Source organism: Caretta caretta, chromosome 9 (assembly GCF_965140235.1).
Source record: "Caretta caretta isolate rCarCar2 chromosome 9, rCarCar1.hap1, whole genome shotgun sequence".
NCBI classification, from domain to species: Eukaryota; Metazoa; Chordata; order Testudines; family Cheloniidae; genus Caretta; species Caretta caretta.
In genome coordinates this window covers 91,297,138-91,324,077 of record NC_134214.1, presented here as the reverse complement: position 1 = coordinate 91,324,077, position 26,940 = coordinate 91,297,138, and the positions used below count along the sequence as shown (strand labels likewise).

The 26,940-nt window shown below is 39.7% G+C and overlaps 1 protein-coding gene across 2 annotated transcripts in view; it reads right to left on the bottom strand.

Annotated features, from left to right (window-relative positions):
• Window positions 1–285: 285 nt before the first annotated feature.
• The window catches only part of RNF128 (ring finger protein 128), a 65,819-nt gene continuing 39,164 nt past the window's right edge, over window positions 286–26,940 (bottom strand). For both annotated transcript variants that reach the window (XM_075132551.1, XM_048864794.2), the window contains exons 2-7: window positions 22,258–22,505; window positions 9,970–10,041; window positions 8,876–8,958; window positions 5,245–5,341; window positions 3,955–4,123; window positions 286–1,819 (exon numbers count right to left, since the gene is read on the bottom strand). In XM_075132551.1, coding sequence (XP_074988652.1) covers window positions 1,701–1,819; window positions 3,955–4,123; window positions 5,245–5,341; window positions 8,876–8,958; window positions 9,970–10,041; window positions 22,258–22,505 — 788 coding nt within the window. In that variant the 3' untranslated portion in view covers window positions 286–1,700. The remainder of the gene's footprint in view (window positions 1,820–3,954; window positions 4,124–5,244; window positions 5,342–8,875; window positions 8,959–9,969; window positions 10,042–22,257; window positions 22,506–26,940) is intronic.

Sequence of the window (26,940 nt, the reverse complement as noted above, 5' to 3'; positions counted from 1 at the left end):
AGAAAAGGAGTACTTGTGGCACCTTAGAGACTAACCAATTTATTTGAGCATAAGCTTTCATGAGCTACAATTTATTTTGAGCGAAGTGAGCTGTAGCTTATGAAAGCTTATGCTCAAATAAATTGGTTAGTCTCTAAGGTGCCACAAGTACTCCTTTTCTTTTTGCGAATACAGACTAACATGGCTGCTACTCTGAAACCTGAAATAGCTGGCTAAGTTTCCACCAAGAGGAGGAATTTAGTAATAAAAGTGGTTATGTACAAACATAAATAAGTATCAGACAGGCAATTTGAATATAGTTTTATTTACATTTTCATATTCAAAGAAATTCAGTACAAATCATGAAATATTTACAACATTTTTAATCATACTACACAGAAGTAAGAAAATGCATTGTTTTCTCCCAAGAGATTCAAACAGTAGTACATTATTGCTGTTCTTTAGACTAAATTCTGTTAGCATTAGTATTAGGAACAAAACCACAGAATAAAGAATAAAGACACAAAATAAAAATAAAGTGCATTTATAGATGTACTTAGTTAACTTTGGTGGATGAGGCTTTAGACTTTGTACTAAGGCACCCTTGTGTTCCACTCCCCCCAAATATTAGAAAATTATCAGCCGTAATTTATAGATACATTTACAGGACATCAGTTGAGTCATTGCAATTTTATCCAGTTTGCTAAACTATGCACCCCCCGATACTCAGTAGCATTCTTTATCACCTGTTGCCTTACCATGTTCTAGTTGATGTTTGTAGACCTTCACCCTCAGTTGACAGTCTTCAGCATTTCAGACTCCCACAAAACGTGGACTAGCAAACATTGCTGGTGTTGCAGCTATTTAGACAACCCCTGAGCCATAGGATAGCCTTCAGACTCCATTTAAAAGTTAGAAGAAGTTTGAGAAAGTGAATAGGTTTTTTTTTCTTTTAAAAAAATACAGCACTTCTGCAATTGTTCCCTTTACAATATTGTGCAAGTCAGACTTGACCTGTTATTTAAAACCCTTCAAATAGGTTTAGGAATATATGTTGCATTATATGACTGATTAGAACCTTTAGCTCATCTGAAATAGGTTTAATATTCCACAAAAATATTTGGGGAGCAGGGGAAGGTTGATAGGCATTTAGTTTGTAATTCTGTCCTACTAATTTGGAGCAGTGACAGTTAACATGAACACTGCTTTACATAAAACAATTAAGTATCTATAAGTCCAGATCAAAATTGATTTGGTTGTAATAGAAATCCATCTTTATACTAAATCTGTAAGCTCCAAATCAAACAATTCCCAACAGAGACAGCTACTACAGGAGCATCCGCTTAGTACAATATTTAAAAAAGCAGTATACGTTTTCACAGGCTGAATGGAAAGGTCACTGCACAAGACTGGCTGGGTTAGGAAGGTTTGGTTCAATGTTAAAATCAAATGGTTTTCTTCATACGTTCTTTTGAGACAGTTTTATCTGAAGAATACTTAAACTAAATTCCAACGGAAGATAAAAAAGGTTTAAATTAGCAGAAGGTTAAGTTTTCAAACCATGTAATTGTGATCTATTAAAAAATTTCATTTCATCCCAATATTTCCAATGCAACATTGCTGCTACAGAGTAGTTCATTTGTTACACAGTTTGACGTACCTATGACCACAACTGGCAGTTTGTTACAACAGATTCAGATTCCGCATTGCTTGACAAATTTTTAGGATTTGATTTCTTGAACGCGGGTTTCATCTGCTTCAAAGCTTGGGTTGTCAAGGTGAGGAAGGACTTCCACTGCTGGAGACTGGGACTCATTGTTTACGAGATGCAGATTGTCATCTTTTAGAATGAAACAAACGAAAAAAAAACAATTAATAAATACGTTTTGGGTCACTTAATTATCCTGAAGTATATAACACACACTAACTTTTCCTCTCCCGAGCATCATGCTCTCTACACAAACAGACCTACTTGCCATACACTAACATGTTGCAACTGAAATGTTGCTCTGTACCCCTACATGCAGTACAGACCCTTCTGGGCTGCAGTTTGTCGCCCTCTCCCCACTACTTCACCATTGGCACCTTTGGAAATAAAGGGTAATGCCAATTACACTTTTGTGTTAACATCTCATTGAGTACACCCAATATGGGGCAGAGTGCCAGGTTATAGTTGTGTGGTAGATCCTGGATGAGAGGGTGAAGACAGAAAGAAGCTTAACAAAATGTATCAGGTATTGTAGCCTCACGCTAGTTACAATACACTAAAACTTAAAACAAAAGAAAGGGAATATGAATGCATACAAGAGCTGGGAGGAAATGTAATAAATATTAAGTGGCAAGAAGAGAACAAGACGTTCAATCATTTATGTAAATACACTAAAGTGACATACGTTTGGGGGAATGTAAAAAAAAATGTAGCCTTCAAGAATTCTGAATGAAAGAAAAGATCCACTTGTCTAGTTTGAGCAGAGCACACTTGCTCTTGTCTGAACAATTCTACCTGCATTTTCCAGGGCAAGACACCCAACAGGTGGCAGCAAATACCATGCTTTGCGATTGTTTTAATTATTCATTTGAACCATTTCCTATTACACACACAAAAAAGCACTCTGCTTGTTGCCTTTATCATCATCATTCTGGAGTTCACTGGAAAAAAAAATTATTTTTTCAGGTGGGAAGAGCCCAGATAAAGCAACAGCAAAAATACTGAGCCATTTGGGGAAGTTGAATTTAATAGGAAGATTAAACTTACAAATCACATGAAGGATACAAGTACAGAGCAATTTTGCTACATTTTCTATATCTGTTCTAGTTTATAGACAAGAGATCGATAGCTTACTTCTGATAGGAGAAAGTATGTTATTAATTTGTAGAAGAGACTATAAGTACTTCAAAGGATATTTATAAAGTCATGTTTTCTGTTTTCTATTCAAGTTTGGGAAATCTGAAATTCAGTATGATATTTACCGTTTTTAATCATACTGCACTGCATCATTTAGAGTATTACACTACTCTTCATAAATCTTCCATAACTAGTGCAAAATTTCAAGAATGTAGATTAATCTAGTTATATTGTAGAAACTACATTTGACATGGAAAGGTCTCACTGCCCTTGTAACATGGGCTAATCTAAGAAATTCCTTTGGATCGCTGAAATCCATAGTTTACCAGTTAAACTTACATTCTCTTTTCTTTGACCTTGTTCCTCACTAGGATCAGAAAAGACTAGTTTCTCCTAGCTCTCTTAATGCAGCACAAATGCTAGAAAGCAGGAAACCTGATTGACACCAATGGTAAATTAAGATTTTCTTCTTCATAAGAGTCCTGGGCTTAATGCAACCAAACACCATTAAACTTTGTGGCCATGAACAGATTTTCATATAAGTTACATATTCAGTTCTAATGTTAATACTAAAGCTTGTCAAGCTCCTTCCCAGAGTTAATACACATCTAGTATTTCGGATCCCACTCAGTGCATGGTTTCTTAACCTTTGCTGCACAGAGCATTCAGGAAGGGGAGCAGATGGGTTTCCCTTATACAGACTTCCAGCTTATACGAACAGCCAGTTATTCTGCCCAGCTGAATTTGGTGAGATGGCACCTTGGGCATGGATCTAGGCAGAAGTTCAAGTTGAATCCACTGGTGTTTCCCTTAACTTTAACTTCCGCCTCAAGAATGGAGTCCTACCTTTTGTTTTACTGGTTAAGGGCCTTTTTCAACACTCACAAGACCTATATTCCTATCAGACTTCTTTTTCTAGGAAGAAGATTTTTACTAGACAATAGCCTTTGACTACTAGCCTTCACTAGAATTGGTTGGCCTGAGTGCACTCTGCTTCTGAGTAGGGGCAACTTAAATAGCCATACCAAAACAAAACTTAAGTTGTCCTGCAGCATGAGAACATGCAATGAGGGGCTAATGGAATTTGTATAAACAATTACTGACAGAGACAGGGATCACTGAATACTTACGCTCTGAAGATGCATGTTCCTCTAGAATCGGCTCATCTGTTCCTTGCACTGAAGCATATCCAGATGATGCAGTCTCACTACGATTATCCTCTTCGTTAAGTGAAGCTCTATTTGATGCTTCATTGGACACCGTGGTCTGGAAAGACTCTGCTCCGTCTTCTATATCCACCTTTTTAAAGTCAAATGATTTAAAATAAGGTGCAACTCTAGTTGTCCACTTTATCTATGAAGCTGTAGCCTGCCCAACACAGCTGTCATATTAAACCTTGTGTCTACAGGGCAAGTGGGGCAACGTGCCTGCTGCCTTCTTGGAACAACCCTCCTGAGTAGGGCACAGTGAAACTAAAAGAAGATAAAATATGGAACACAGGCTCATGGGCTAAGCAACAATCCGCTCGAAAGAGCCACCTTCCACAGGGGCTCCTTTCAGGGCCAGTACTGCAAACCCTGGTGCTAGGCCTAGTTCTCAAAGGACAAGTTAAATATTTTTCTACACACCCAGCTGAGCAGAAAGCTAACCTGAGATGATCTAGTGAAGCAAACTGGAAGAGGTTCATATATTTATTACCTTGTGTATTCCTGTTCTCTGCACTCTCCATTCCCCCTTCCTCCAAAACACACAATATAGTACAGTTGATTTCTCAAGTGTCTCACTCTGACACTTCCCTAGGTCAGAGGTGCCTAATAATAAACTGACAGTCTCTGATAAACACAAGCTCCTTAAAAGTATGTTATTAGAAGCCATCTGCTGAAGGGAGGAGAGTGATCTCTGCCAGCCTTCTTGTCATCTAAAGACTCCTGGGGATTTAATTAAATAGCTGCAGGGGTGGTGGAATGGAGAAAAAGTGGTAATTACCTGAATCTGCCAAAAAATGCAGGCCAACCCCACTAACATAACTAATTTATTGCAAGAAGAGTTGCAACTCTCAAATGCACACATCTGCTAGCCTGGCCTGCTATAAGACCCATCCAAATAAGTTTGCTGTTAAAAGCAGCTACTAACTCTTTTTTATGACACTTGTAATCTACAACGGAGTATGTCACGAAACATTTTAAATAGTCAATGAGCAGCTACTAAGCCATGCCAAGTCAGCAGCAGTTTTCACCAAGAGATTAGTCTTTGCTGTTTTAAGTGCCACACAGAATATCGTACTATGGGAGAAATTCACGAAGTCTCAGCACTTATTCTCTACATTCTAGGAGTAGCTAAAAAAAAAAAGTCAGCTGATTCATTATACTAGCACTAACATTTCTGAAGTCATCTGTCACTAGGAAAGCATGTTAACTCACCTCAATTCCCAAAGCTTTGAGTATGTCCAATTTGCACATAGGACATGTCCTGTGTTCTAATAACCAGGGATCAACACAAGTCTTGTGGAAGAGATGGCTGGTAGGAAAAAAGTTAACCATCACTATTTCAGTCTTAACACCGTTTGGTCATCATAGAGCTAATTATTTTAGTCAACCCAACATTACTGAATATCCCAATGGCTCTCATAGCATCTGTTCAATACCATAGACTTTTAGTGCCCCATAATACACTGCAAATGTTTAAGATAGACTTACATTTGTTGCTGCTTACTTTAGTTACACCAACTACAGGTAAGGGAAGATTTAAAGGTGATATTCTAATTTTGAACAGTAATAGCCTTAGAAAGTTTAGGAGCCTTTATATTTTTAAGGTGCAACTAATGAAGAGATAATGCCATATTGGATGGATAAGACCTAGACTATAAAGAGGAGAAATTAATGGAGTGTTACAAGACAGCTAACAGGCAACACAGCTTTCAGTAAAGCCGAAGTAGAGTGTGTGTCCATAATAGATAGTTAAACAGCTCCACCAATGAGTGTAGAAAGAAAAGGAGTACTTGTGGCACCTCAGAGACTAACAAATTTATTAGTTAGTCTCTAAGGTGCCACAAGTACTCCTTTTCTTTTTGCGAATACAGACTAACACAGCTGTTACTCTGAAACCAATCAGAGTAGAGTAATTTGTGGTTCTGTTTATTCAAGTTCAAAATAAGCTTTTTGAAGATTGTCTCCCACAGGTTTGGAAAAGAAATGCTTACATATTAACAGATATTAAGACTAGTTAAGGACAAAATTAACTCTTCCAAGACATGAGAGGTATTACACATGCATTGTGTTGCTTCAAGTTACATAAGTAGTTATCTGAACCAGTTGTTTCTTATGACTAATATATAACTGTTTAAGCCTGTAATTGCTGTGTCTGGTGCTTTCGTTAGTTTCTCTGTTTAAAACAAACAAAACCACACCTTACTAGAGCAAGTCAGCATGTTAGTTGTATCACACCCTTTCTTAAAGCTTGCATGCGAGCACTAATTTCCCCCAGTGGATAAACATTGAACTTATATAAGCCAAGTTAACAACAAAGTCTATACATAACACCGCCCCCCCCCCCACTTGTTTCTGTGAAATCTAAAAAACCTCAGTTATTATCATGCCCTCATCCTGATGAGGAAGACTGCATCCCCACGTGCTTACTGTCAGTACACACTGGCTGCACAGGCATACCAGTACATAAAGTGGGTGCATACACAAGGAATACGTACAGTAGAACCTGATAGTCATGAACTGACCGGTCAACCACACTTCACTTAGAACCAGAAGTATGCAATCAGACAGCAGAGAAAAAAATACAGTACAGTACTGTATTAAACATAAACTACTAAAAAAATGGAGGGAAAGTTTAAGAAAAGATTTGACAAAGTAAGGAAACTGCTTCTGTATTTTTCATTTAAATTAAGATTGTTAAAAGCAGCATTTGTCTTCTATATAGTAAAGTTTCAAAGATGTATTAAGTCAATGTTTAGTTGTAAACTTTTCAAACTACCACAGCGTTTTGTTCAGAGTTATGAACAACCTTCATTCCCGAGGGGTTCATAACTGAGGTTCTACTGTAGTACACTACATGTCGCATGACTAATACACAGGCATGCACATAAGTGCCTACCACATACATATTGAATTGGTGATGGATCTGGGTAAGGAGACGGGGAATGGGGACATAAGAAAAATATATGTATGATTTCATATTAACTGTAGTCTAGCTATAAGTGATTGAAGGTTGAAAGGACAACTAATTTAATCTGGAGTGGAACTAGGTAAGGAAAAGGGACAGTCTAAGAGTACTGTACAGTGCAATCATAAGGTGCAACTGCAGCTTGACTAGACATAACTGAGCTTGCTTATGGACATCGTCTCGTAGAAGAGGGTAGCTGACTTTTCAAGTTACCAACTTAGATGTGTCTAAACCCCTGACTAGATGCCTTTTTACTCTGGGAAGTTGATCCACTGTTAAATACCACTGTCAGCAAGAGGTCCTTTGGACAGTTGCTGAAAGCTATTTAACTGCTAACACATTTAGTACTAATGAAAATGTTAAGTGTTCCTGAGACGTGCTTGCTTTTGCTAACAGTTGCACTGTGCTCAGCACTGGACAAGGGAGATCAGTTGATAATTGCTTTTGTCAACTTCTTGGTGTCATCAAGTCTTAACATAGAGCTCCTATTACATGGTAGTAGGGCATAGAGTGCTTACACAAATACTCACTTATATAAAATTATATATAAGATTCCAGCTTGTATTAGATAATATATTTGACAGTTACATAACACTGTCTCTTCAATGTGGCTATCTTCCTGTTGTTGATGAGAGATCAACAACTTTGGATTTGTCCTATCTTCAGAACTTATTTCTCAGCCTAAACACGGGATGAATGCTATTTTTTGCACGCTTCTTACACAAGAATTATGTTTCCAGCTTTCGAAAGCAAACTCTATCTTGAACATTTAGCCTGATCTCTCTTGTTCCAAAGTTTTCAAAGTTCAATTGCTAACGTGGACCAAGTTCAGGATGCCTGTGTTGAATTCAGATTTTTTTTTTTTTTCAAACTTTACTTTAACCTGTAGATCAAGAGCTGTACAAACCCAGAAAAGCTTCCAGATTCAACTAGTTTAGTTATTAGAACACTAATTTTAGCTTTAACTCAGAGAGCTGGATTATTTTGGCCAACCCTTCCCAAAATGAGAGGTTTAGGCAAGTTATGAGAAAGGGAAGATGGGGGGGATGTTATAAATCAGTTTTAATTATAGAGAAAGTAAGTAGCACACACTGAAGTGGCGTTGTGAAATACCAACAGGCATAATGAAGCCAAAGAAAGTAAGTACTAAAGTACTATTTACACCGAGCTTCTGTAGGGCGTAGAAGACTAGGATATGTAGGGGACATAGGAGATACTGATAAATATTTTCTGCAGAGATCTTATTTTAGTTTGGTCATCACCTTATCCTGAGAGTGGAGGAAGTGGAAGCTATTCCATAACTAGTTTTAATGATAAACTGCAGAGGAAAAACACACTGCAAATACAGACTACACTCAAAAGTGCTGCCCATGAGACACCATAAATCTCAGCAAAAAGCCTTGTTCATTTATACTTTGACAGCCTGGTTTTCAGAGGTGCCAAGTAACCCCAAATCCCAGCAAAACTAGTGGGAGATGCAGGTGGGCAGAACCTCTGAAAAGGAGTCACACCATAAGACCGAGGAGTTTGGGACCATACAGTTTTATACACTAGCATAGAAGTGTTATGCCAATTTGATGTTTAAAAAGACTAGGAAGTCCTTCACACAAGCTATGTGGTAAAATTCTTCGACCTTAAGAATCCATTCATCCTCACTGAAAGTTATTACATGGCAATAAACAACCTTTATTGCACATTTCCACAATTTTTAATGTTTATCTGAGAACCTGACAGTGAGGTTTAAAGGCTATTTTGGTGGGGCAACAGCTGTAGTAAGATTAGACCCCCTTGCATCCTTTACTGTCTTTTAACAAAGGTTTTGGGAAGTATACTTTAGCATTTAAAATATACATGGCAATTTAGCAGAAGATAACCTACTTGCAAGTTAAAATACGCACTACATCATTTGGTTTGTATACTTCAATGCACACTGCACAGCTATCGCCATCAGGACCAATTTCCTAAATGAAGAGCACAAGTCATTAGTTATCCTGAGACAGATTCATGATTGAGAGTTGCACACAGATTTATTCTGGAAATGAATCTCAAGCTGAAGTATTCCAGCCAGAGTAAACTAGAACAGGTCTCAAATACAAATGATGAATTACCAACTCAGTAGGTTTGATATTTAACCTGAGGCATTAAAAAGCAAACCCATGACTTAATCAACAGCAAAATATCTTGTTTAATCAGTGGGTGGGTGTTTAAAACTTTAGAGAAGCCAAAAGGAAGTAAGGGTACGGCTACAGTGAATGTAGTGCAGTGAAGACTACAGGAGCGTGAACTGCAGAGCGCTCCTAAGTGTTGCACTTTAAGCGTCCAGTGTTTGCGTTAACGTAGTCCTCTTTGAAAGAGGACGACGTTTTAACAGGACTAAATTAATGCAAATTGAGGTACCTTTTAGTTCACTCCAGCAATGTCCATACAGGGCAGTTAAAGTGCAACACTTCGGTGTGCTCTAGAATTTGCAACCTGCACCCCAATAGCTCACACTGCGGTGCAGTGTAGATGCTCTCAGTTCCACTAAAGAATGACTTCTGAATCTTAAACCAAAACAAAAAACCCCACACTGAACTAAAATTTAGTTGTCTGCACTAATGCCCAAAGATCAGGAGCATTTGGCACAACTAAAAAACCCCAACCTTTTAAAATGAAGCAGCTGACTCAAGTTACCCCTGCCAACTCCTTTCTGTGACATGGACATTATTGCATCAGTTACATCTGCCAAAATTTCACAGTGAGAATGGAGTGGATTTTGCTATAGGCTACAGTTTTGCAAGTTATATGCCCTTTGGAAGGCTTAATCTCAAAACTGATTTGAGTTTGCACTCCGTTTCATTTGACTTAAGGCAGGAAGATTTTAGGATATTTACACAGCCAACTTTATTAAAAGCAAGAGGAGGAAAGTCTGGACAATGCAGTGTCAGATTACATTTCAAAAGAATGTAAGGAAATTATTTTGTCAATTATACCTTGTCCCCCTGTTTTAATGTGCGCAGTTGTAGCTGTCCAATAGCTTTTTTGGCATCTGCTTTTAATTGTCTCTGTAACAAAAAGAGAGAAGTGTAGATTAAACTACAGTATTAATTTTCCTATAAATAATGACTAAAAAACCCTAGTGTAACCAGGTCTCCCTCTATAATCCATAGGTATTCAATGTGGCTTTTGAAGAGGAAAGTTTGCCTATTTATGCATCAGAAACATTAAGCAGAAAAAACAGCTGAAGCTTAAGTTTGATACTTTATGCAATTGTGCTTTTAAGGTACATACCACATGCTTTCCCCAAAGGTATTTTAAAAGGCTTTTCATTGAGAATACACAAAACCAAGGATTTTCAGGTTTGTAAACATACACAATTGTATCTTGATTAAGTTACATCAAATCTAGCCGTGTCAACCTAAACCTTCAAATTAACTCAACCCAGAAGAGGGAATACTGTAGAACCCAATCACAGGGAGTTAATATAGCCAATTGCTGTGAATTTGTATTGTGACTTCCTAGCACAGACCGCCACTTAGGCGTATCTTAATAAAAGCAAGGTCCTTTACCAGTCAGCTCCTCAACTACTCTCAACATGCCCTCTGAACCAAACCTTTGAAATGAGTTCATTTCATAATGTATACAAACCGCTTAGGAGCCTAGAGCTTCCTAGCACCAACTGCAACTGTACACTGAGAACAATTCAAACAATTTTATCTGGCGACTGACCCATGTTAGCATATGCAATATTTGCATCTTTGTGAAAGCTAGTTTTTAATCTAAGCCTGTGGACAGATTAGGTAGAATCTGTAGACTGTTCTATCAAAGACTAGCCCTAAAAGACTTAAAAGGTAGCTACAATGCCAGCAAAGAAGTGGGACTGCATTCCCCCTCCTTGCCCACCTTGTCAATCACTTGATCTAATTTTGTCAGGCTGCCAAGAGACAGAGGCACACACAAATGGCCAAAAAGTGGAAGCTTTAGCTTGCCTAACAGCTACTGTTAACCAGCTGGTACCGCGGAGGGTTCAATGAGCATGAAAGCCAATATTTCTGCTTAAAATGTCACAAAAGGTTTATCTTCAGTAACATGATGAACCTCTCCCTTCTATGCAGGTAATTACTGCTTCAGGACATGAAGTCATAGCAGGCAGAGCCAGCTACAGTGCTGCAACACCTCAGTGCAGCAATGATAAGGTTCGTTATAGCCCAGGCAAGGTGGATCAAAGTTCGGCAGCAAACTAGATATTCTGTTACAAGTTAAAATGTTGAGTTTATCAATGTACGAATGTAAACACAATCAACACAGAATCAGGGCTATTAGTTTTGAAACTTTATCCCTTCCCTACATTTTCAGTTCTTAACTGAACTAAGATTTTGGTAGTGACAATACATAACTATTGTAGAAAGTCAGGAGGAGGAAAGAAGTCGCTTGAATTTGACAGCTGAATGGAGGGGCACTTGCAGGTTTTGACACGTAGGCCATGTCTACACTAGCGTGGCACAGCTGTGCTGATGCACTCGTGTAGCTGTTCCATACCAATGGGAGCGCTCCCGTCGACATTAGACCACCTCCAACAAGCAGGACAGCGTCTCCCACCGACATAGCGTTGTCCACGCCACCACCTGTCGGTGTAACATATATCGCTCGGAGGGTTTTTTCCCCCACACCCCTGAGCAACAAGTTATACTGACAAAAGCACTAGTGTAGACATAGCCTTAAAGAACTGAGACAATTTGCAGCTGTAATACGAGCCCATAAACAGTCTCTTTATGCTAAAAAGTTATCAGCAGCGAACAAGTCAACAATTTTAAAATGTGTTGTCTTTAGGTTTCACATGAAGCAAACAATTTATACAAAATATGGGCAGTTCATGCATCAGAGTTGACGACTCAAAGGCAACAGGGCATCAGTTTGCATTCCAGTCCCATTTTCAAAGTTAACTTTGCAACAGAAAGGGGGTAGAGGCTTAGTACAATTCTACAGCAAGATGTAAATTTCACAACATATACAGGGGCCATGAACTCAGCTAGAACAGACTGACAAGTCAATTTCATTTTGTTCTTTAAAACAAAAAACCTCAAAAACCACCACAAATTGATTTAAAAGTTTTTTTTTGTTGGTTGAATTAGAACCCCCAGACAATGCCACTTTGCTGTTTCCATTTGAATGAAGATTAATTCCTAAAACGTTAGGCAGAACAAAATCAGATATAATTTTAAGGTGTTTGAGGTTGAGACTGTGACATTTCACTCTGTATGATTTTATGAGAGTATGCTGATGAGCGTGAATATAACTAAAATATACTTCATGCAAAAGGTCTCTCGTAAGGTCTCACTACAAAACTTATAATCTACTGAGTGTGGTCATCCTATCTGTATAAATGTATCACTCTTGTATCTGGAATTAGAAATATGAAATATAATTCTGAGGTCCCACTGTAGTTATGCAAAGTGTGGGCCATTCACGGTGGTTTGGAATCTTGATGGCTCCCGTTAACCAGGACAATTGACTGTAGATGGCTCTGTTTTACTTGTAAGTCTTCCTGTATACCTGTGTGCTGGCAAGTGAGTAATGAAGTCTTACAGTGACATGTGATCATGTCACCTGAACTGGAATCTATCTTTAACCTGGTGCTTTTAGACTGAGAAGGAGGGGGTGGGAACCCAGAGGGACAAAGGATTCTCGCCTTATACCAAAGATATATGAGTGGGTGGAACAGAACAAAGGGAGCAGCCATCATGAGAAATCCTCTAGCTACCACCTAAGCTGGAACAAGGGCTATACCAGGGGAAAGGATTGTGCCCAGACTAGGAAGGTGTCCAGTCTGTGAAAGAAACTTATTGAAACATCTCTGAGGGTAAGTTTTTAATCTGTATTCAGTTTTATTACCGTACTAGACATAGACTTGTGTGTTTTATTTTATTTTGCTTGGTAATTCACTTTGTTCTGTTTGTTACTACTTGGAACCACTTAAATCCTCCTTTCTGCATTTAATAAAATTACTTTTTACTTATTAATTAACCCAGAGTATGTATTAATACTTGGGGGGCAAACAGCTGTGCATATCTCTGTCAGTGTTATAGAGGGCGAACAATTTAAAGCGTATACAGGGTAAACTCATATACAGGGTATAACATTTATTTAGGGTTTGGACCCCATTGGGAGTTGGGCAACTGAGTGTTAAAGACAGGAACACTTTCTAAGTTGCTTTCAATTAAGCCTGCAGCTGTTAGGGGATGTGGTTCAGACCTGGGTCTGGGTTTGCAGCAGGCTAGCAGATCTGGCTCAAACCAGGCAGGGCACTGAAGTCCTAAGTTGATAGGGCAGGAAAGCAGGAGCAGAAGTAGTCTTGGCACATCAGGTGGCAACCCCCAGGAGGTTTCTGTGATCCAGCCTGTCACAGAGACCACGTGGAAGCATTCTCTATTGTGGTCTTATGAGTCAGTCTGTATAACTAACAAATAGATGAAGAGCCCCAAGAATGACACACACTGCCACAGCATTCTCATGTGGAGTATGGTACGATCAATAGAAGATATAAGTATATAGCAATATCAATATTGTCTATTATCTATTGGCCAGAACAGCATATATCCAGTTTATAGTTCTCTGAATCATAACAACTGAAGAAAAGACTATGTAAAATTCACACCAGCATCTAATTCACATGGTTCATGTCAGGGTAGGCACATTACATGAGTTTTGATTGGCTTTATTAGTCATTTTAAAACAAAACATTTTGCATTTGTCTAAGCAATAATGTTTGTTAAACTCACAAACTACACTGACAGAGTCAACTCTAACATCAACATTAACAGGAACAGTGGGCATATGTAGGGAGCTAAACCACTAAGTAACGACCATGTTCTCGAGAGTTCCTGCTTAGGAACTTGCATCTAGATTCTGTGCCTCCATTTTCCTGCCTGGATCTCCAGCTCTGAGCCCTGCCTCTGGATGCTTCACCACTAGGTGTAGTAGTTTCAGTGCTCCCATTAAGATAGACCCTGCCCATGGACTGTTGATCAACCAGAGAACGATACCAGAGAAAGAAGCGGTTTAGAGGCTTAATCTGGAAATATGTTGATAAAAACAGCCACACATGTTCAGACAATTTGTAGTTTAGACCTGGTATCAATGTATGATACCATGTACCATGATAATCAATGTATCAATTTCCAGCTTAGACCTGGTATCAATGCCACAATTCCTAAACAGTAGTTCATCAGCAGACTTTAAATTTAGAAACTCCACAGTCCCTTACTCTGACAATAGTCAAAAATATTTCCAATTGTGCTGTCAGCTGTGCACAAGGAAGCTGCACCAGTGCTGAGAGCTGCACCAGTGAATTACTTCAGACACCCCTTCCCACTGAGCTAGTTTACCTTCTAGCGTAGACATTTTTCTAAGGAGTGTCCACTTCTGACCAAGCTTCAGTACACATTCTCTCTGCTAAGATCCTGTAGGACAGACACAGCTGTACCCTGGTTCTTTCATAAGAACGGCCATATTGGGTCAGACGAAAGGTCCATCTAGCCCAGTATCTGGTCTTCTGACAGTGACCAATGCCAAATGCCTCAGAGGGAATGAACAGAACAGGTAATCACCAAGTGATCCATCCCATCACCCATTCCCAGCTTCCGGCAAACAGAGGCCAGGGACCTGGCTAATAGCCACTGATGGATCTATCCTCCATGAACTTAGGGCTCAAAAAAGAACTAGATGCTATGGACTTGGCCATCACAATATCCTCTGGCAAGGAGTTTCACAGGTTGACTGTACGTTGTGTGAAAAAATATTTCCTTTTGTTTGTTTTAAACCTGCTGCCCTGTTGTAATTATTTAGGAGTTTGTGAAAGAGCAGGAAATAGTCTAGAAATTGTTCTATTACACAAGAGTCCTGAACTTCCGTAGCCTTTGGAGAACCGGAGTTGTGTCACTGTCTGCAGTTACAGTATTTGAGTTTGAAATGAAGTCTGCCTCACATACAGCTCTGAAGTTTTCATACTGTCATTAGAGGCAGTGCAAGTAGAACTACCTAAGATTAAGACTGCCCAAGGTTTTCCATTGTGAGTTCCTTTTTTTAGCTGCATAACTTCGTCACCAAGCTTAAAATGGTGTGAGAACTTACAGCCCACACACCAAGTGTCTGCTTCAGGCTGATTTTTGAAAATTTCAGGAAGAACTATTCAGCCATTTCTTAGAATAACGTTAGGGCAAAACATTTTTCCCTACGTTAAATTAACAGCATTTTGTTAAGCAGCTCCTGTAACTCCATGCTTGGAAAAGGGACTTGAAATTTCGTATTGTAGCTGCCCTAAAGTCAGGGCCTTTTGCTTTTTCTTTGAAAGAGTAAGTTATGGGCCACACATTGGTCAATGAAGATAAGATACTGAATAGTTGCTCATTCAGGGAGTACCACCTATTCTATACAATGATGGAGGCAGTGGTTGTGTGGAAGAGCATGCAGTCCTGTATTTCAAGGCTGCATCATAGTGCATATATAAGGGGGTTAAATTAAGGTTGCACAGGCAACCTTAAAGCTGTTTTCCTAACTTCAGTGCTTGCCTACTTTTTTTTTAAAAGGTATTTTTATGTGAAAATTTAATTTAAGACAAAGTTTATGAACAAGTTTTAAGGGCTTAAATTGACTGTCAAGCTTCAGCAAAAAGTATTTTCATGAAGGTAAATGAATTTTTACCTGGGGTGGGAGAGAACAAGAAGGAGCCAGAGACAGGATGAGTCTGTCCTGGCTTCCATACACGTTTTGACAATTCAGAGTTAAGAATATGCCACAGTCTGCAAGACTATGGATTTGCCATTGCCTGGTCTAAACAGGAGTCAGACCCAGATGGAAGGAAGAGAGGGGAGGAGACAGAGTGGCTTTTATTTCTGTCCCTCCATTCTGGAAGGTAGCACTGATGCTGTCAAGTTCCTTTCCCTGCTCTTCCTCTGAGAGGATCACCACCACTGCTTGGAGATGAAGGAGTTTCAAACAGGTCTGACACTCCTTATGTTCCTCCTATAATCCAAGACAGACATCTGCATGACACGCCGAGCTCCACTACCCTGAGGCGCAGAGATTTAATTATTGTTCCCATGAACTTGAGCATTGCCCTGATGCAGGTCACCTTGCTTCCTGTATCACATTAAGTGGGTCACTTCTGAGGCATTATGTAATTTGTATGACGGCATTTAAGTTTAAACTTTGAACCAATTATGGTGAACTAAGTACTATCACTAGTTATTTCTGGGTGCCAGTAAACTAAATTAGAATGGACTAGATTTTGAAAATGTTAATGTCCTACACTGGTCAGCATCCTGCTAATTAGTACTGGGACTTCCCTCATGGGTCTTATGTTTCATTCTATTTGCCTTTGACAGATTAATTTACTATTATTTCATACAATTTTAAGTGTAAGCAGCCCTCTTCAATTGTTGGAAGTGGTAACATCCAGAAATGCCATCCTTATTATCCTTGCTTACGGATTTGCTGATCAGGCAGATTATTCCTTCTGCACACTCACTGGGCCCAATTCTCATTTACATTTAAGACCCCTTTACTCTGTCAGAGTGCTGTAGAGTCTCCTTGGCATAAATGAGAATCAAATCCTCTCTTAAAAGTCTATTTCTCCAGTTTTCAGATAACAGAAGTTGTCAAGTTTTGTTTTTAAAGGTAGCCTTTTAACGTCTCTCCCGCCCCGCATTAACTATAAACCTCCTGAAAGAACAGTAAAGGACTCTGCAGGGTGAGGGAATCATGTGGTTCATGAGAGATTGCAATGTCTTTTTCTAGTCTTTTCTTTGCTATCCAGCTTTCTACAGTCACTTAGTTTATTTGCTTATTCTGTTAAACTGCTGTATTTACTTGCATAAGAGTAAAGATCGCAACGAGACAAAGATGGACCTCTGCTACTGCACAGAAGAAAAAGAAAAAGAATCGGACCTCTCTCTCTAAACATTAAGGTTAGCATATATACCATTAAGATATCAGTTTGCAACAACTAGGTTCCTGTTTAGATTTAAATAAACTACACAGCTGAAGTCAGTAAACAGAACCTCTTTTTTCAGATGTTTTATTACAAACTTGCAAGATGGACCTGAAGGCATTTTTAGACTATCATTTAATAAATACTGATTCACTAGGCAGACAGCCAAACCCTGCTTTTCCACCAAGGGATGTTCTGATAACTAAGTACTATAAAACAGGTTCTGTGGTGGACAGAAAACAGAAGTCAAGATCAGAGTGTGGGGAAAGAGCAGAGGCCAGCAGGAGACCAGTTCCAGAGAACTACAATTATATGAAGAGTTAAGAATAATCTAACCAAGTAGTCAAAAATGATCATCAGACAAATAATAAAACAGTTTATTAAACCGACTACTCAAATAAGTTCATGGGTACTTCCCTGCTAAGTCAGTTTGGATAAGTCTATGCTAACTTAAAATTATATCCTTTGCCATTTGCTTGGGGGAACTCCTCAATGTTTCAAGGTTTGAAAGCTCACTTGCTTAGCACAAGATGTTAGAATGCCTTCATCCATCCGTCCAATATACAAATTCATTCCAGTTCTTAAAGACCTTCTCTCGAACCCTTGCATAAAATTCAGCTTTTCTGCTTAAGCAGATATTGGAATAAAGACTAGAGTCCAGCAAGAAGGTAGATCTAATGGTGCAACAATATTGAAGGCAAAGACTGTTTACCATCTTCAAAATGACTAGGAGCTGCTATTTGAAGTTGATATACGAAACGGTCTTTCCAGTAATCAAAAATCTTCCATTTTGGTTTGGGAGTTATTGACCACTACTGGGAAAGCTGAAGTTTGGAATATTTAATGATCATCACAAAACTGACTCAATCTCCAAAACACATGTTCACCTAGAGTACTGAACAGTTCCTACCATAGCTGGTATAAAGAAAAGCCATGACATTTCCAAGGCAGAGTCCAGTGAATAATGTAAGTCAAAGTTTTGGAAGTGTTTAAAGATCATTGCTAGAACTCCACGTTCAGTAAGCAAGTTTTTATTTGTACTGTTCAGCTAATGTTTAGTGTTTTCAAGAGCTAATAAAAACTTAAACAAAACTAACCCCATTCCTGGATTTTGTATTTACATCGTAAAGCCATTCAGCAAGAACATTCTTGGGCACACACCAAACAATAATAAACGAGGGATGTTTTGGTTTTCTTTTTAAAAAACATGCTTTGCCAGCCTATGTTCATTGAACAGAGATCTGCCTCATGATACCACTTTTGTAGCTAACCACTAGTTATGCTAAAGCTTCAAGTAGTCATGATTTGGGAGGAAAATAAAGAATATGTTTAACTGCTCCTCTGGGTTTTGGCATGTTTTACAAGATAATTACCCTTTGCTGGCATATAGTAGAGAAATGACAATCTGAAATCTCTAGATTTGAAGGTAAGTTTAGTGACTACTTCCTTCTGCTGCACTGTTTCAGCTCCTTATATTGAACAGATCAGTTGAAGCCACCTTACAAGTGACATGCCAGTTCCTCCCAATGCTAATTTTCAGCTTGAATCTAAATTAGCTGTACATGATTTGTGCCGGTTTGTAGAAAGAGTAAGCATTACTTATGTAATTCAGCTGCCAAACTGAATAAAAATAATGAAAATAAAAATCATAGTTAAAAAGCTAGAATGCAATTTAAGAAATGTGAAACCACACGTTCTAAAGAATTGGTCAGATCCCAGTAGAATGCAGTACAGTAAGGAATCCATCTGACCATGTATTACATCCAACAGGTAGAAACTTGTTCAATGTTCGAATTCAGTAACTTCAAAGGATGCATACAATAGCTTCAGAGTATTCCCCTACAGCTCCCTCACCTTGCTTTCAACATCTATCTTTTAAAAGGGCTTGATAATGGAGAGATTTACAGATGGCATACAAGGCATAAAGAATTCAACTAAAAGCAAGTTTATTCCCCAGAGGCTATTGTGAAGGCCCAAAGTATAACTGGGTTCAAAAACAACTTAGACAAGTTCATGGAGGATACGTCCATCAATGGTTATTAGCTAAACTGGTCGGGGACGCAACCCCATGCTCTGGGTGTGCACGGGCCTTTGACGGCCAGAAGCTGGGACAGGATGACAGGGATGGATCATCAAGTGATTGCCCTGTTCCATTCATTTCCTTTGAAACATCAGGCATCGGCTACTGTTTGAAGACAAGATACTGGCCGGCTCAGATGTAACACTGGTCTGAAACAGTATGGCCACTCTTATGTTCTTATGTAAAAGATTAAGACAAATGTCTGTCTTATGTCTGTTCTTATGTAAAAGATTAAGACAAATGTTTGAGTAAAACTAACAAGCGGTCTAGCACCTTTCACAGATATTGTGCCTGAACCTTATCTGCTATTTTCACCCAGTGCCTCATGGAAGCAGTAGATTCCCTGACATTCCCTATAGACATGAGGCTTGGAGGTACTGTATTAGAATTAATATCCATAAGTAAAGAGCTCAAACTTACAAACAAGAGGTTCTCAAAATATATACTGAAAACTTAATTGAGCTAAAATTCTACAGTAATCATGCTATAACTGATGTTCAGCTGTCCTGGCTAGATTCACAAGAAACATTTTTATGTCCATCTCTCTAACCTTATAGCCTACCAGGAATGGAGATCATAATGTAGGTTAACTGGAGTTGGGCTACATTCCTAGTGAGTCAGTTTACCCACTCACTAGGTTTACAAGTTATGACTACGTTTGCTACCACAGTGACACAGTTATGACATTCTCAGGTTTCTTTTTTGAATTTTGAGCTATGGCAGTTTGTTTCAAGCAGTCCAGTTCATGGACTGGATGAACAAGCGTACTTAAGGGATTAGGTGGGAGGGTTATCAGTGAAATCATCTGAGATGAAGGGTAGGTTGTTTTATCAATCACAAGTATCCAAGCACCAAATCGGTGATTTGCTCTGAGACAATCAGAAAGTCACCTCGTACTTTGAGTGTCTCTTTACTGCATTATGGGTTGGGGGAGGAAACTGTTCATCAGATCCTCTTTTCAAAGCTCCAGAAGACTGGGGCTTTACCAGAAGCCCTGGAAAGAAATCTGGAGAGAGAGAACAAAGTCACCAGAGAGGATCACATGTTCTGGTAGGCTCCTGAATGATACAATAAGGACCATATAGAAATGGCTGTTCATATTTGGCACACTCAGCCCTTCTGCCCACTAGTGACTACAGCCATTGGCCTAAGCTTTCCATGGGGAGAAGAAACGATAGGATTAGATTCTCATACCAAATTAAGGCCCATCAAAGATTTGTCCCCAAGATTTTAGGAGCTCTTTGTGACTAGACTATCTACTGTAATACAGTCAAACTGGAGACATAATTTGTATTAATTATATTAGCTGATCATAAATTACCGCATAGTTGATGAAGAGTTACTAATTAGTCAACAAGTTTCCATGTAAATCCCTGCTGGTGCTTTAAAATCTAAGATTACAATTTTATATGTCAATATCACACCAGTGCTGCTTTTGACACCAGAAGTTGAAATTCAGTAATTTCCTCTGTTGAGGAGTGTCTTATTAATGTTCAGTTTCTAAAGCAATTTTCTTCTCTGCTAAAAATCCTAAAATAGCAAACTCCTGTGTGCACCTGGCTTTGAAGACTCTTGAATGTCTCTAGGGTTGTGTCTTTTACCACAAAACTAGGAGACAGGAAATGCTAATAGCCAAAAGTTTTATCACCTGATCTAATATCAGCATTATTATTAGGTCACAGCTCTAGGGATAATGTTTATTATAGCTGCTGTACAAAACAAGCAGTTGGAGCAGATGTTTTGTTAAGTGTTCCAGATAATCAAAATTGGCTTTTTGTAATTCCTTAGGAGGAGAGTTTTGGGAATAGAATATTTGGCATTTTAAAGACACACAACATCCTCAGACTGGGAAGTCCCACCTAAGGAAGCACAAAAGTGACCTTAAGCAATGCATTTAAAATAACTTCTGCATTTGTCCATTCAGTGTTTTATAATCCTCTCCAAGGAGCACTGTAGAACTTGCAAGACTAAGCTTTTAGAGAAAAAGAATGTTTTCTGCTGTTTCAAGTGTCACTATATATTCTGGCACTCCCCTGGAGCAGCAGTAAGAACTTTTACTTAAAGCCATGGTGAACTTACTATAGCAGACCATTACTAGTATGCACTAGTGATGGGGGAGGCTCATTACAAGTTACCGGTTTTGCAAACAAATGAACCCAAACATACACATCAATTGTACTTTGCTCCTTTATAGCACACATTTAGTACAAGCTTCATGAAGTATTCTGTAGTGTCATTTTGCAGAGTAACTATTGCATCTACTACTAAATCTGAGGTAGGGAAAAGCTGTAGTTTTTGTGCAAGTTGGAAAGGTTCTACTGTATACCTAAGCTTCACAGTAATAACACAAGAACAACTGGAAAGCACATGCACTACATCTATGAATTTTAATATGAATGTTCAATTGCTTCCAGTGGCGAGAAAACTGATGCCTATTAACATCCTACTGACAGTTTATGAACTAAGTAACTTTATTCTATTTTTCCACAACTGAAGCAGATGACAGTTGGTTTTATGTTCACTGGGAAGCCAACCTATTAGAACTAGAAGCTTTTGATACACTGGGGTCTGTATTATAATAGCATATTAGGTGATCATGGGTTAAAATAAATACATCAACAAAAGACTGAGCCTTCCACTACTTGCATGAATTCAGACAGTTTATCAGGAGTATGGAATTCTGTAAAAAACCCAAATCTCAAAATTTCACAAACATTTGAAGGGAAGGGAACCAGCACTGGTTCAGCTGGAGAGGTCAACGATAGCATAACCAACTGGGAAAAACAATAGTGTCGTGCCCCCAGGTCTGGAAATCACTGCTACCAAGTTTCACGTTAACTGCAATAGGACCATTATGAAGAGGGAGCTTTGTTTCTGTGAAAGTAACGTAGAAAGCTATCACAATGCATAGTTTCCAAGGGTATGTCTGCACTGCAGTGTAAGCCCAAAACTCCCCTTCCATTTACACGTCTGTTGGGCTTGGACCCAGGCCCTAAGACCCCACAAGCGTGGACATTTCAAGCCCAAATAAAGCCAGGACCCAGGGTTCAAGCCTTATTTTGCGTGACAGATGTAGCCCCAGAATTCCCCGGGCCAGTGGAAAGATGCAGTGGAAAGACCCTGCAGGTAGAGCTACAACCACCACCATCTCCCAAAACAATATGCAATGTACAACATAAATAAGCAAGAGTCAAATATATGGGAGAAACTAACCTCTCTCCTGTTCTGAGCTCTTACAACCCTGAATCTTCGAGCAGAATAAAAAATGAAGTAGCCCACAGTTGCTGCTGTGACAATGAAAAACGACACTGAGACAAAAAAGATTGAATAGTGATTCATCCAGGGTGCATGCTTTTTCCCTACTTCAATAACCATAGTCACTTGAAAGCCCTTCTCAATCCGGCGTACAATGTCCAGGCCTTTCAGATTGCTGATCATAATTGCAACAATGTCTCCTGCCCCTGTAAAGAGAAGAGGAAGCTGTTTTCAGTTTCAAATTATTGTATAGCAGAAAGAAAAGGAGTACTTGTGGCACCTTAGAGACTAACCAATTTATTAGTGATTGAGTCAATTATTTCAACAGTGGTTTTTACGTTGCTTTAGCTCAGATACTAAAAAGAGTAGAATGGCAGTCTCCAACTGAACATTTCTACACTTGACCTGTTAGCTAGCAGTTGTTTAGTGTTACATTTTAAACTTTATCTTCATATATAGTGTTATAAAGATACAGCTAAGGGTAGCATAAAATTCCTCCTTTACCTGTAAGGAGTTAAGAAGCTCAAATAACCTGGTTGGCACCTGACCAAATGGACCAATAAGGGAAGAAGATCCTTTTAAATTTGTGGGGGGAGGTTCTGTTTGTGTTCTTTGTTGTTCTCTCCGGGACAGAAAAAGACCAGGGCAGGAAAAACACATCTCCTAAAACCCGACCTAAAATAAGCATCTAAGATTACAAATTGTAAGTAATAGCAAGGAAATGCGTTAAATTATCTTTTGTTTTAGCTTGTAAATTTTCCCTATGCTAAGAGGGAGGTTTATTCCTGTTTTTTGTAACTTTAAAGTTTTGCCTAGAGGGGAATCCTCTGTGTTTTAAATCTTATTACCCTGTAAAATTACCTTCCATCCTGATTTTACAGAGGTGCTTCTTTTACTTTTTTCTTTATTATAAAGTTCTCTTTTTAAGAATCTGATTGGTTTTTAGTATCCTAAAAGCCCAAGGCTCTGGTCTGTGCCCACCTTGTTTACTTATTTGGTTGGGATATTATTCTCAAGCCTCCCCAGGAAAGGGGGTGAAGGGGTCTGGGGGGATATTTTGGGGAAACAGGAACTCCAAGTGGTCCTTTTCCTGAATCTTTGTCTAACTCACTTGGTGGTGGCAGCAACACCATTCAAGAACAAGGAAAAATTTGTGCCTTGGGAAAGTTTTTAACCTAAGCTGGTAAAAATAAGCTTGGGGGTCTTTCATGCGGGTCCTCATATCTGTACCCTAAAGTTCAGAGTGGGGAAGGAACACAAAATAGATTAGCGTTTCAAGATATCCACTTGTTACCCACAAACTAGGTAAACAACTCATTTCAAATAATCATTACATAAGGCACCTTTCGGACATGGAATGTTTAAATTACTGTTATACACCTGGAGCAACGCTATGTACTACGGAAGGGTACATTTTGATATGTTCCTTGGAACCACATCAGTACGAAATCTTGGTTTACATCCCAGGGAGTCACTATGATAGCTACCTATTTCTGAAGGACTAAAGTTTGCATTTGTATGTATGAATGTATGTATATAGTAGTTTAAAAGCTCTATCATGAACACAGTATTTCATAAAGTACCATTCTAAGACCTTGTTGATTTCCTTGTTCTGACGCTGCTTTTCTTACACCTCTTTCCTAAATTTGGCAATCCTACTGAACAAGATTTATTCAGACACAAAATAATCTGTTAAACAAAAGAAAGACTTGGATTCTATATTTTAAACAGGAAATTTAGCATGAATTTGACTCTAGTGACTCCATCCAGGTCTCCTCTGAAAGATAACTGTTGCTATTGGTTTCCAAGTTTCCCTCAATGGCTACATCTACACTATGAACTATGGTGTGACTCCCCCACTGGTCTACACATACTGGTGCTAGCTCTTATCGAGCTAGCGAGAATATAAACAGCACAGGTACCGGCAGCACGGGTAGCGGCAGTGGAGGCATGTAGAGTACAGACCCCCAGGAAACCAGTGGGTATGTACTTGGCATGCCTCTGTTGCTGCTACCCATGCTACCACAGCTACACTGCTATTCATACTCTCAGTAGCTTGATATCTGCCCACCAGCAGAGGAATCACATGCCTAGGTCACAGTGTAGATGTAGCCAGTGACTACCATATCAAGTGTTTGCAATTTACAAGTAACAAGACATGTAGAAGGATCAGTGTTGCAGAATCAACCTGGAATTTTAATGTCAGGCTGTGCTTCCTAGTTTACCCATCACAACAAGTCAATTAACATGCGTTTCTGATGTAATGGCTGAAGTTCCTTTTCTACAAGTCTGGTTAGTAGGTATGAGCCAGAACAGAATCTCCTTCACTGCAAGTGACCAGGAATGCCAAGAACAGCCAGAAGTACCTGAATGGTTGTCTAAGTGTCCACAACTTTTTTATAATGTAAATGAACTCCTAAAAGGAGGAGTGAAGCAAATGTGGGACAAGCAGCAAATCACCTTAACTTTACCCAGCTCAATCAGTCCTCCCCTCCACACCATGAATAAATCCAGGTAGAAACTACTTTAAACATCAGCTAGAAAAGAGTCTCATGGCAGAGCTGTGTTGGTTCTGCGGTGCTATTAAACATTTGTGTCAGTAAAGTAAGTAGATATGACTCAGAATGTCCTCATGGAGCAGGAGTGGTTAAGAAGGTGCCATATTTAGTTAGTCTTCTGATCACACACTTTTATTACAGTTGTAGGAGACTACCATTTAATTAACCTCACCCAAACTTTGATGATTCTCATTTTCTTATGATAGAAATTTAATAAAAGGAGCTTTCTTGGTAGTCAAGCCACTCTCTGCACTACAACTGATATACTGCTTTTGTTCCAAACTACTAAATATATTCAGCATTGAGTCTATCTAGCACAGGGGTCGGCAACCTTTCAGAAGTGGTGTGCCAAGTCTTCATTTATTCACTTTTATTTAAGGTTTCGCCTCCCAGTAATATATTTTTATGTTTTTTAGAAAGTCTCTCTAGAAGTCTATATATTTAGTCTATAACTAAACTATTGTCGTATGTAAAGTAAACAAGGTTTTCAAAATGTTTAAGAAGCTTCATTTAAAATTAAATTAAAAAGCTGATCTTACGCCGCCGGCCCACTCAGCCTGCTGCCAGTCTGGGGTTCTGTCCACTGGCTCCTGTCAGCCAGGGTCCCAGCTGCCAGCCCTGCTCAGCCTGCTGCTGGTCTGGGATCCCAGCCTTGCCCACACAGAGTAGGTACCTACCTTCTCCCTGGTTCTAGCCCATTCTCTTCCTCTCTCTCTGCACTGAGCTGAGGGTGGGAGTGCACTGAGCACAGGGCTGGGGGTGAAAGAGCAGGCTGGGGGTTGGGGTGTAGGGTCTGGCCAGGAGCTAGAACGAGGGAGGGGGCTCAGGGTTGGGGCAGGAGGTTTGGGTGTGGAGTGCTTACCTGGGCAGCTCCCATTTGGTGTGAGGGGTGCAGGAGCTCCCATTTGGTGCTCAGGGTGGGGGTGGGAATGTGGAGGGTGCAAGAGTCAAGGCATGGGGGGGCTGGGTATGTGTGAGGGGTGCTGAAGTCAAGGCTGGGGTCGTGCAGGGGTCAGGGCAGGGGGCTGGGTGTGTGGGCTAGGGTCCTGGGGTTGCTCCCAACCCCCTGCCCAGAATGGTTCATGGCAAGGGGCTGGAGGGGATATGCCCTGATTCCACCCTCCTTCCCCAAGGCCCCGTCCCCACCTCTTCTCTGCCTCCTCCCCTGAGCTGCGCGTACACTGCAGCTCCACTTCTCCCCATCCCTTGCAAGGGCCATCAGCTGATGAGTGGCATGGAGGGAGAGGAGGAGGGGCAGGAACCCAGCATACTGGGGGAAGAGGCAGGGGAGGAGGAGCTTGCCAGCCCTACAGCAGCAGCCAGCAGGACCAAGCTTCTTCACCCTGCCCCCCGGGGGGCAGAGAAGAGTGAACTGGGGCGGGCAGGATTTTTAATGGCACGCTGCTGCCTGCTGGGGTCCTGGCGTGGGTTCGGCAGCCAGCTGAGTGGGGCCGGTGGCTAGGACCCAGCAGGCAGCAGCGTGCCATTAAAAATCGGCTCGCATACTGTCTTTGGCATGTGTGCCATAGGCTGCCGACCCCTGATCTAGCATCTCCCATGCGGCTAAACTATATTTTTTTCAAAAAATGTTCTATGATGAGAACTATGCACCATGGTTGGTTAATATTAAGTCACTCCAAACTGATTCAGTGTCTAACATACCACGAGTTTTAATTAAGTGTTACAAGTAGATACAGTGATTAAGTACAGGTCAAGTCCCTCACAAAAAAAGAAAGATCGCTGCTTTCATAAGTTCAGCTACAGAGAGAATGAGTAACAACAAGCTATGCCAAAAACAAATCAAGTCAGAAAGCTGTTCGGAGTTAGTTTTGATCCTTATTTGCCTTAGTCTCACATGGTTTGATAGAGATATCCCATAGGGGAGGATCTATTAACCAGGATTCTCTATATCCTAGACAAAAGGAGAGGATAAAAATGGATAAAGTACAGGTAGGAACCGAAGAGAAACAGTTAAATGAAAAAAAGAGTTCCCATTCAATTACATTACATGAAGGCAGACAACCAAAAAGTGACAAATTTTATAAGTGCTGTATACAAATGTTAGAAGTCGAAATACCAACAT